General features: G+C 37.3%; 1 protein-coding gene across 1 annotated transcript in view; it reads left to right on the top strand.

The window, feature by feature from the left end:
• npepps (aminopeptidase puromycin sensitive) overlaps positions 1–12,016 on the top strand; it is a 27,614-nt gene extending 15,598 nt beyond the window's left edge. Inside the window, exons 9-23 of the mRNA XM_020920115.2 lie at positions 563–677; positions 1,505–1,669; positions 2,280–2,384; positions 2,453–2,513; positions 3,543–3,652; positions 4,530–4,742; positions 5,451–5,585; positions 6,807–7,026; positions 7,746–7,888; positions 7,982–8,038; positions 8,400–8,507; positions 9,109–9,264; positions 9,401–9,448; positions 10,280–10,423; positions 10,512–12,016. Of these exons, the coding sequence (XP_020775774.1) occupies positions 563–677; positions 1,505–1,669; positions 2,280–2,384; positions 2,453–2,513; positions 3,543–3,652; positions 4,530–4,742; positions 5,451–5,585; positions 6,807–7,026; positions 7,746–7,888; positions 7,982–8,038; positions 8,400–8,507; positions 9,109–9,264; positions 9,401–9,448; positions 10,280–10,423; positions 10,512–10,544 (1,813 nt within the window). The 3' untranslated portion in view covers positions 10,545–12,016. The remainder of the gene's footprint in view (positions 1–562; positions 678–1,504; positions 1,670–2,279; positions 2,385–2,452; positions 2,514–3,542; positions 3,653–4,529; positions 4,743–5,450; positions 5,586–6,806; positions 7,027–7,745; positions 7,889–7,981; positions 8,039–8,399; positions 8,508–9,108; positions 9,265–9,400; positions 9,449–10,279; positions 10,424–10,511) is intronic.

Here is a 12,016-nt window from a genome sequence, read left to right as displayed (position 1 = left end):
TCTACGCACTCAAAAATGATGATGATGATGATTGACATTATGTTACAGTACTGCACATGATTACTACAGGTCACATCTCCACAACCTTTTTATATTTAATATTTAATTAAATTTCATGGCAAATCACCTTAATGATTGTTTCAGAATACCCGCATTTATAGCAGAGAATAGAGATAAGGGCTTCCCGGGAGAGTGGCGAATGCGAGGCACATGTTGTAGGCAGGATATGAGATTTTAATGGCTCTGTTTTTGTGACCAGCTGTTCACCATTCAAGCGAATCGTGATCAGAAACATAAGTAGGATTGTCTCAGCGCACATGTAACAAGCTTTTCTTAACACCAAACTATTTTGTAAATCCAGCTACTGTGCCATTTTGGAGGCCATTTTGATAATTTTAAAACGATAATACAATTTAAACAGGAAAATGTGTCATTAATGGGGCTTTTTGATTTTTCATATTTTTAAGACATTTAAAAGTTTAAGAGTAGGTACGGCATCTTTGTTTTTACATACGTAGATTGCAGATCATCCATGTGTTAATCTTTAGTTTGTATTTTACAGAGAAACGGCGCTACTAATCGACCCTAAAAACTCCTGTTCCTCGTCCCGCCAGTGGGTGGCACTGGTAGTGGGGCATGAACTGGCTCATCAGTGGTTTGGAAACCTAGTCACAATGGTAAAAGAACTGTATCTTCATGTGCACTAATGTTTCTCAAACTGTAATATGTGAGCTCCTTCAGGTGGTACTTGGTTTGGGTTGGGTTTGCCTCATTTAGAGTTCATTTTATCAATCCTATATCAATTATCCTTTGAATAATTTCTTTAGAACTACAGTAGAAGCACAGTACACTCTTTAGACCTGCTTCAGCCCTTTGAGAGCCACTGCCAATGTAAATTATTTATAAAACAGGCTCATTAGTGTTTGTCCATTGTTAAAAAAATGATGTATGACATAAACGCATTAAACTTTGCATTGCCCTTGAAATTGCATATTTGTTTTAAAAATGTGTGTAACCATTATAGCTGAAATGTGTGAAGAATCCCTCAGTCGTCCAGGTATAATCCATGGTGAGGAGAAAATTCTGAAGAACTGAAGAAGCAGCTTGGATGAGCTACGAAACGTCTTCAAACAAACTAACTTTTGTCCAGTCGACAAACTGAATTTTCTCCTTGCCATTATAACTGAAACTCACAAAAAGTCCACTTTGGATATGCACCTTTTCACTAAAGTTTTTAAAATGTTTGTTAAGTACTACTTAAACTTCTTCAATGGAGATTATATGATCCTTCTACTGCACAATACTACTGGCAATACTGCCTACTCTTAGTTGACAAAAGTATGACATGTACCAAGTTAACACTGTACCTGATCGTTACCATCTTAAAACCATGGAAAACAAAATAAATTTGACTTTATTAAATTAAAATATTTGGATACAGCATATTTTACCTGTTGTTAATACTACATTTACTTCTGTCTCCCATGTATTTTCCTGTTTTCAGGAATGGTGGACCCATCTGTGGCTCAATGAGGGTTTTGCGTCATGGATTGAGTACCTGTGTGTGGACCACTGCTTCCCTGAGTATGACATCTGGACTCAGTTTGTGTCGGCCGACTACACCAGAGCTCTCGACCTGGATGCCCTGGACAGCAGCCACCCCATAGAGGTAAGGAATAGGAAAAGGATTTTTTTTTTTACAGTGGAAAATTTCACTTGCATAACATTTCAGCCAATACACAGACTAAAATTAAAATGGTTTACCATTTTAATGGATGTGTGACTACCACTCACACATCACAAGCAAAAAGGTTCTGGGTTTGATTCCTGGGTTACTTTTCTGTGTGGAATTATCATGTTTCTCCCTATGTCTGTGTGGCTTATGGGTCCCCAGCCGCTCGTGGCAGGTTGCCCCAGCAGCATTGAAGGATGCTTAAACTTAAACCTAATCATGGTGGTTTTTATTGCTCCAAAGTGCATTGAAAAAACTTGGTCGACTCCATGTCTTTCCAAGGAGCTACAAAAAAACACATTTAATTGATCCAAAATTGCAAATATTTAAAGAGATTTATGGTTCAGTTTTGAGGTTGTACAAACATGCAAGACATAAAATTATAGAAAAAAGGAAATTTACAAACTATAGACCATACATTTTAAAAGTGTTGAAGTAAAGCAATGAAAGGTGTGCTAAAACTACACTTTGAAGTACAGGTCCATCAAAGTTACCCCAGTAAAAGTAAGAGTAAATGTAACTCATTACTGTCCCCTGTGGTTTTCAGGTGAACGTGGGTCACCCTTCTGAAGTGGATGAGATTTTCGACGCCATCTCGTACAGCAAAGGAGCCTCTGTGATCCGAATGCTGCACAACTACATTGGAGACGAGGTTTGGACCGCGCTGATCCCAGTTTGAACCGGTCTATTATGCACTGACCTCTGTATCTTTTTTTATAGGATTTTAGGAAAGGAATGAATGCATATCTGGTGAAGTTTCAACACAAAAATGCAGCAACAGGTACAGAAATATTTTCTTATAATCATGTATTTTTGTGAATTTTTTTGGGGGGGTCTGATGGTAGGTGTTTTGCATTTTGCATATAATTCTAAAATATGTTACAAGACTGAGGTTGTTTCCTTCATTAAAGTTTGTTAGACTATGTACTGATAATCAGTTTGATAAACAATCGATTTGTTGTAGAAAGTTGTTGTAGAATGTCTTCTGTGTGCCAACTGTTGGTCAGGTATTAATCCTGTCAAATGGTAACTACTCACTGAACATTACAAGTGGATGTAGAGTCTGTTAATTAGCAAATGCAGGTTCACTATCTTACTAGCTGTTTCATTGCAAAGAGTGGACAATGGAGGTTATTAGGCCTGTCACGGTAACACAAAGTTTGAAGCATGATATATTGTTACAGAGATGTATTACTATAAACGTTAATATTGAAACTACATTATGGCACTGACACAAAGCAGGACAATCCCATTAAACCAGTTTTTAAATATATAGCATCATTAAATGAACTACTTAGTTCATTTAGTAAAATTTAATCTCACCAGTGCAATGAAAATATACACACAATAAATGATTGCCCCCCCCCCAATATACTGTTCTGGCTATCATTTATTGAACAATAACTTTTAATAATTATTACAACAGGACTACTTATACTCTTGTTTTAAAGATGGAATAAGACTGTGTTATTTATTTCATGGGCCCTGGTCTCCAAAGTATAATTATAGCTTGCATTTTTTAACCAAACATTTATTGTCTAAATTAGGGCTGATTGATTAAGGAAAAATATATAATTGTGATTTTTTTTTTTTCTGACAAGTGTTGTTCAAAGTTCAAATTTTAAATACATGTGAAACAATTTTCAAAAGTACTGATACCTGACAAACTAATACAAGAATCAACTTTCAGAACATGTTTGTACAGATCTAAATGACAAGGTTAGCAGTTTTTTATATATAGTTTGGGGAGAAAAATATGGTACTAGTCTAAATTGTTCATATATATTTTGCATGTGTGTCTCTCATTCAGAGGATCTATGGGAGTGTCTGGAGCAGGCCAGTGGCAAACCCATTGCTGCGGTGATGAGCTCTTGGACCAAACAGATGGGGTTTCCGATCATCGTAGTCGACCAGGAACAGGTGCTCAGTCTGCTTTTCATAATCTCTGCTCTCATTACACAGGTCTAAAAGGCTCTATAAAAGCATAAAACACACTAATTCAAGCACATTAAGAGGAAATGGTTCAATATGTTTTGCAGCTGGGTTTTGGAAACTGATGTTAGTGCCCTATGGACTTGGTGCGTACCCAAATCACACTCAGAGTTCATGTAGTGGTCAGTAGTGATGTTTGTTAAAGATGATATACCTTATTTTATTTTTAAAATCTGAAAACATTTCATTTAAAATGGTTCAGTTTTTCCCCACTTTCCAAATGCATTTCTAGTATCCTAATTGTTCACCTTAATGAATTTATAAGTGACTTTATAAACGTAACCTACATTGTATATACTTTTAGATATTTGTAAGTTTGTTGAGCCACATTATTTCATGATTAGATCCTCTGCACTGTGTAACTTTCATTACATCATTAAATGTACATGTCCATGGAGACCAGCAGGTGCTGTCACCTAGCCAAGTTAAACGTGCTCTAAGAGGAAGACTGCATGTTTTTCAACTCAAATTAGCAATAAATCTCCCTGTACGATTAAATGCAAGGTGGATAGCCATGTTGTGGAACATTCCAAACAAATTACACGTCCATGAAGACAAGCAGGTGACAGATCCTCTACCTGAGAAATATACATAATGCATCTTTTAATACAAGCTGTGTACAAATTATGCTGTACAAATTTGCACAAAGTAATCCAAGGTGATTTACAGAACAAATTGACTTTAAAAGAGAAAACTGCAGTAAAACTAAATTTTTATGCACAGCTAAACAGAATAGTTTTGAGCCTGGATTTGAACTAATGAATGTTTTATCTTTTTTTTTTTTTTTTTTTTTTTTTTTTACTAGCAAGGAGAAGATCGTGTTTTAAAGATCTCTCAGAAGAAATTTTGTGCCAGTGGTCCGCAGAGTGAGGCTGTAGAGGGAGAGTGTCCGAACTGGATGGTCCCGCTCAGTATCTGCTCCAGTGAAGACCCCAAATGCACCAAACTCAAGGTCCTGCTGGACAGACCCGAGACCACCATCACTGTGAGCGAAGTGGGACCTGACCAGTGGATCAAGGTGAGTGCAACAGGCACCCAGAGACATGTATAGATTGCTAATAGATTGATGATAGAGCTCAACAAGTTAGATCATGCTGTCTACTGGAAGTTTGTCTCAAAGGTTTTCTGACTCTTTAATGTGATAAATGTGTTTACCTATAGCAAAACAAAATGTGATTTTGTCAACCAGACAAAACTGAACTGAAGAAGCTACATGTGTCGAATAGTGTTGTCACGATACTAAAATTTCAAATTCAATTTAGTTTCGAAGGAATATACTCAATACTTGGACAATAGAATGTTAAACATTAAATCATAGCACTTTCTTGTGCATTACCGTGTAATATCTGTGTAATCCCTGACTGGTCCATGGGTGTATATTAATCTGTGTGATCTTACACTTGTTCTGATACATCTCAAGATCATTCTAAAGCTACTCAGGAAAGGTTCATTTCTGTTCTGTAAATGTGAATTTTTTTGTGTTGATACTAGTTCAAATCAATGTCTAGTGTCTATTAATATCTGATTTTCAATACTTTTGACAACCCTAGTAGTGTAAAATATTCACTCTTCAACTTTGAAGTTTGACAGAATTGAGTTTTCTTTTGTTAGTGATAGGATGACTGCTTTTCCCCTAAAACATTTTAGCAATATTTAATTTAAAATGTGACTTTGTCTACATTGCTTGTAAAGTCTAATCTGTGTTATGTTCTTCGTTTCTTCCCAGATAAACCCGGGCACAGTGGGCTTCTACAGGATCCAGTACAGTTCAACGATGTTGGAGAGTCTGCTCCCGGGGATCAGGGACCTGAGTCTGCAGCCTGTGGACCGACTGGGGTTGCAGAATGATCTCTTCTCCTTGGTAACAAGAACTTTACATTAGGCCCAATACTACACAAAGGGAATGTGGTAAATAGGAATGTAAGAATAGTGTGATATTGCCATCCCTTACATCTCTCGTCACTGTGGCAGTGCTGTGGATCGTTGAAGTTCACATGACTGAGAGTAGGAGCTTTATTAGCTATTCTGCCTTTTCTGTTAATCAAATTGTATATCCATCCATTTTCTTCCACTTATCTGGGGCTGGTTCGCGGGGGCAGCAGTCTAAGCAGGGACTCCCAGACTTCTTTCACCCCAGATACGTCCTCCAGGGGGACCCCGAGGCGTTCCCAGGTCAACCAAGAGACAGTCTCTCCAACTTTGGGTGGAGATTCCCTGCCTCAAGTGGAGGAGTTCACGTATCTCGGGGTCTTGTTCACGAAAGGACAAGATCGCGGATACAAGCGGTCAAAATGAGTTTCCTCTGCAGGGTGGCTGGGTGCTCCCTTAGAGATAGGAGAGAGAGAGCTGCTGCTCCTCCACGTCGAGAGGAGCCAGTTGAGGTGGCTCGAGCATCTGTTCTGGATGCCTCTTGGGCGCCTCCCTCAGGAGGCATGTCCCACCTGGAGGAGGCCCCAGTGAAGACCCAGAAATTGTATAAATTATATGAAAATAGACCTACACATTCCTATCCAGGTCTAATTACTGTCTAATTGCAATGATTGAACAATACAATTAACAATGAAATAGAAAAGTTATTATTATATAAATGAATGAGGCGTTGAATTGGATAGTCTCATACCCTCTTTTGAATGAACAGGCTTATGAATTACTTACTTAATTCTTAATCCTTTGGAAATAACTCTTACAATTGCTCTAGACCATTGCCAGGGCAATTATAGATATAAATAATACGTCTACATTTCTACTTTTTGCTTCCCCACAAAATTGCAATAAATCTTGAGAGGTGAGATTTTGTAATAAAAATAAATGTTGTATTTTACCCAAAGAGTATATTGTGACCTAATCAGACAAAATCATATGATAAATGATAAAGTACTGCATATTTTGTAAACCCAGAAATAAGAGCTGTGCCATGCACCCAAAAATGAATGTATGTGAATTCTAATGATTTTCCAAAGGATTTGTGAGGGATTGCTAGTTGAATAGATCTATATACATATTCCTTTCATGGTTTGAAAGTTAGGTACTCCAGTTACTTTTAAATATATTTTGTTTCTCGTTTATCTTCTCGTCCCTCCAGGCACGTGCAGGGATGATCAGCACAGTGGAGGTGTTGAAGCTGATGGAGGCATTTGTGAATGAGCCAAACTACACGGTCTGGAGTGACCTGAGCTGTAACCTGGGCGTGCTCTCCTGTCTGCTCTCCCACACAGACTTCCATGAGGAGATCCAGGCCTTCATCAGGGACCTCTTCACCCCCATTGGCCAAAAGCTGGGCTGGGAATGCAAACCTGGGGAAGGTACATGTCCAAACTATCTCAACCTGGACACTTAACCACCAAAACATCTAACTTGAGCTGAGGTAGATTTTTGCAATAATGGGAATACTCTGTTGTCAGTGCCAGATCTTGTCATATCTCAGAAGTCAAGCAAACCTGGTTAGTACGTTGATGGAGATCTCTAGAAATATCAGGTGCCACAATGAGGCACTAGTGGGTCTAGTCATTTTGTTCTTTGGCAAGACCCTTCACCCATGTTGCCCAGTATGCATATTGTATGTCCACTGAGGGTCTGATGGGTAGATGATACTGCTTTACTTCCATCAGTCTGCCACTGTAGCTATAATATTTGCTTTGCTTTGCACAAAGATTGGAGTGAATGAATAATGCACAAAACTGTAAATCCAATGCATTGTGTTATCATCAGAATCATGCTCAGGTTGAATGGGCCAACTTACCTAATTACTGTTGCATGAAAATTGCCAACCCTGTTGTTTGAACTTGTACAAACATGTTCTGAAATGTGTGGGATCATGGTGTTAGTTAAGCAAATGTTGAGAATGCTGGATGTGTTTTAACACTCACTGAAATAAATATTGCCATGCAAATTTGTTAGTTTTACAAACAGGTCCCAATTATTTTTCAAAATTTGTTCACGCTAAACACTCTCCATCATGAGAGAACAGACACTCTTTCAGATCTACTATTTTTACTTCAGTGCTTAATATTGGTGTTTTCAGGTCATTTGGACGCTCTGTTGCGAGGCCTCGTCCTGGGTAAACTGGGGAAAGCGGGGCATAAACCCACTTTAGAAGAAGCTCGTCGGAGGTTTAAAGATCACGTGGATGGGAAATTGGTGCTGCCAGCAGACCTCAGGAGCCCGGTAAGAATCACATTTATATAAGTTGTATATCAACTATACAGTACATACACTACTATACAAGTAAAAACAATAAACATTTGTGTTTACCTTCAGGTGTATTTAACAGTGTTGAAACATGGAGACAGTGCCACGTTGGAGACAATGTTAAAGGTAATAGAAGAATTGCTTTTATTTATAATCAAGAGAAAAATCTTTTTGATACAGATATGCAGCCAACCAGCAGAAGAAATTGAGTAATTGAAAATAAAGTAAAAAATAAATAAATAAAATTGAATGTCACACAAATATTGTGTTGTACATATGAATGTACAATAAACAAACTACCGGTAATACATAAACAGACTATTTCAGAACAATGCTGTAAAGAGAAGCAGGTTAAGTGGTTTGAGAAAAAGATGTTTTTGGCTGCAGTTAATTCAGTTTTTCATTTGTACAGTGGTAAATATATTGAAAAAGCAAACTTGTTTTATTATTATTTTCTTTAATTCTATGATTATGTCTGTCCCCTCAGCTGCACAAACAGGCCGACATGCAGGAGGAGAAGAACCGCATTGAAAGAGTTTTAGGAGCCATCTCAGCCCCAGACCTGATCCAGAAAGTGCTAACCTTTGCCCTCTCGGTACGCCCTAAATAGACTTTTGATTGCATTGGTGTTACAGAGAATTAACAGGAGATTTCAAACACATTACAGATTAAGATAGAATAGATCACAGCCTGATTACGTTATTCATGGGTTTCAGTGGCCTGTAGTCAGAATCAGAATACAGGTCAGAGGAACTAAGAACTTGCTAAGAATTATAAAATGAGGATAAAATAAAAAATAAGGGCATTCATCAATATAAAATAAAAATAATGGTAATAATTTTTCATCATTCTAAAACCCATAGAGTAGCACATTTTATGCTGATTGTTGTTCAAAATGGTCTGATCATATTTTTTAATATACCAAAGATGGGCAATGGGACTTTTTTTAATACTTCTCGTATTGATTGATGACAATTTGCAATTTGATTTTGTCTTACTAAAAAAAAAAGGCTTCCAATATTCATTTTCTGAAACCTTAGCAATGCAGCTTTGAATCATTGCCATTTCCATGACTGTAGACCTGTAGATCGATTTAAAGCCCCAAGCTAGTCATTGATGATTAGCAATGATTAAATCTCAGTTACAGACCAATTAATCTCACTGCCCTATTACAGTTTTTGTATTTTTGTTTTCAGGAGGACGTGCGCCCCCAGGACACCGTGTCTGTGATTGGGGGAGTGGCCGGTAGCAGTAAACAGGGACGGAAAGCTGCCTGGAAATTTGTGAAGGACAACTGGGAAGAACTGTACAACCGCTACCAGGGAGGCTTCCTCATATCACGGCTCATCAAGGTGTGAATAATAAAACTAAACACAGGGGACAGGGACTCGTATATGGATTTATTTATTGTGTGTTATTTAAAAAAAAAAACTATATATTTGGTGTTGGTAATTTGCTAATGTTCTAAATTGAATTGTCCTCTTGCAGCTCACAGTTGATGGGTTCGCAATTGATAAAATGGCTACTGAAGTAAAGGTGAATATATTTCTGTTCATTCGGAGTCCTACTCATTTCTTTTTTATTTAATAAAGAAACATATCATTGTCTTTAAACCTGAATTCTGTTTTAGGATTTTATAGTGTAGTTTGATTGGTTCCTGAAGTAAATTAATTACCACTGCTCTTAAGAGATGTTTTATTACCAGGTCAGACCCCTAGATCTTGTATAATATAATATGAGCAGTACTAATTAATTATAATTATATGGGTTTCAGGATATTTGCTTTTATATATTATCCATCAAGAGGCATTTGAGGCAGCCTTGCTAAACAAAACCAACAACTTTTCATTCTTGCCCATTATTATTGAAAAACATTTTTTGTTCATAATATGACCAAATAAGATGTTTTAAAAATCGTGATAGATCAAAATAATAAGTTTTTGCATGTCACCCAGCACCTGTTGATTATAGTGCAAGAGTCATAAAAGTGCCTTGTGTAACTTTTCTGGCAGAGGGTCCGTCCCCTGCTTTTTTCTGTGGATATCTCATTGCTGTGCCTGGAATGTTCCACAGTCTGACATTAAACAGCTCTACCTTACATTTATTCAATTGCAGATGGTTTTACAGCTCAAAATACCTAGTAAAACAGCCATTCTGACTGTGAGTGGGGACACCTCTCCACAGATCTGACCTGTAAATTGGTCTGGTTTGGTCTCTTTGAAGATACAAAGGTTCATTACCGTACTGTGAACCATTCCAGACAAAACAATAACATCTCCATGGAGAAAAGCAATTACCCAACCCGCCACCAGAAAGATTACACAATGCACCTTTAAATCTCTAATAAACTGATTTCTGTTTCTTCAGAGTTTCTTTGAGTCACACCCTGCTCCTTCGGCCGAGCGTACAGTTGAGCAGTGCTGTGAAAACATCCTCCTGAACGCTGCGTGGCTCAAACGTGATGCGGACGACATCCACCAGTATCTACTGCAGAGAAAGTCCGCTCCTTCGGTCTGATCCAAATCCTCCTTCTTCCTTCCTTTTTCTTCCTCGTTTCCTACAGCCTGGACCTAACGCTTCTGCCGCTGCCCCATTTTAGGAGCAAGAACCCAGGGCCACAGCGCTGCTTTAAGACTGAAACAAGCCAAGAATCCAAGCGCCGCAAACACAGAGACTACTCTTTTTACAGAAGTGGCATGACAGTGAACTGGGAATGTAGTTTGGAATGCTCCCTTCTGCCCTCTGACAGCAAAAACAACTTCTCTAATACAACTACTTTGTCTCATATGCATCATTTCATAAATTTACAGTATTATATCCTTAAATTGGAAGCACCTGGGACATTAGGACAGCAATGAGTAATTCTAATCATTGTAACTAATTGTCCAATGATGTAATCCTCAGCTAATTAACCAACAGCCTTATCACTATCTCAACTATAAATGTAGGCCTTGTGCTAGAAAATGTTTTATCGAAATGATGGTGCCGTTATAATATCGCAAATCATTGCGCCGTTAGTCAAAATGGCACAAAGAATGTACATGATTTTGATGAAAAAATATGTTGATATTCTCTACCACGTGGTCATCAATCTATATATTTTTACCTTAATCTGGTTATTAAATTAATTAAAAACATAAGGCACATTAAATAATATAAGTATTCAATAGAAATAATAGTCTGACTAATTGAAATTGTCCACGACTAATAATCCTTAGCAGTCCTACTATACAGCTCACGTTTGTCCATTGGAAGTAATTTATCTCTTTCCCAAGCTTCTACCAAATTGAAGTTGTGAGAGGTGAACTCTATCTCAGCTACTTAAAAAACTTTACTTCATTTTATAACCACTAATTTATTGATTTTTGCCTTAGCTTTCATCCACTTCATTCATTCATCTACTCAATATATCTCAGAACTGTGGATATTACAATACAATCTTTTCATGAAACACTTTTATATCCAGTATTCCAACATCTGCTGTGATTGTGCAGAATGGGGCCTTATATCAAGAACATATTTGTGAATTCTATATTGCTAATAATCAAACGTTAGCACTTGGACATATATTGCTAATAATCTACGGTTAGCACTTGGACGGCGGCGCTAGCATGGTACTACAATGAACTGTAAAATGCAAACTTTTCTTTTTGCGGACAATGTTCCTTCAAGACTAAAACCATCATCTTTCCCAATTCATCCACCTGGAATTGTATAGTCTGAATCAGAAATATCAGCTTCCCTAAATGAGAAATGTTTTTACAAGAAAAATGCAGTGATTTATTTAAACAAATCCTATTTACTTGTAAGAAAAACACTACGAATCTTTTGGGGCCTTAACATCGGCTACAAACGAGAACTTCAAGCCTTAAATTGGTCGACTGGTTGTGATCATTATATTAAAAAAATGGTGAATAAATAATAAGTTGTATCTGATGTGATGAAATATGCAGACTTGTTGAAAATATAGTTTATAAGATTTTAAATGTGAGGTTTGAAACTTAAGCCTGACGATGAGACTTCCCAGATCATTTTTTGTCAATTTGTTTCTTTTTCTTTTGTTTAAACAGTTGGTGTTCATTAAAGTGAAAATGAATTATAAAA

This window comes from Boleophthalmus pectinirostris, unplaced genomic scaffold (assembly GCF_026225935.1).
Source record: "Boleophthalmus pectinirostris isolate CB_2022bp ecotype Guang Dong unplaced genomic scaffold, ASM2622593v1 HiC_scaffold_22, whole genome shotgun sequence".
Lineage (NCBI taxonomy): Eukaryota > Metazoa > Chordata > Actinopteri > Gobiiformes > Gobiidae > Boleophthalmus > Boleophthalmus pectinirostris.
The sequence above is the reverse complement of the archived record's forward strand: the minus strand, read 5'-3'. Positions and strand labels throughout refer to the sequence as shown.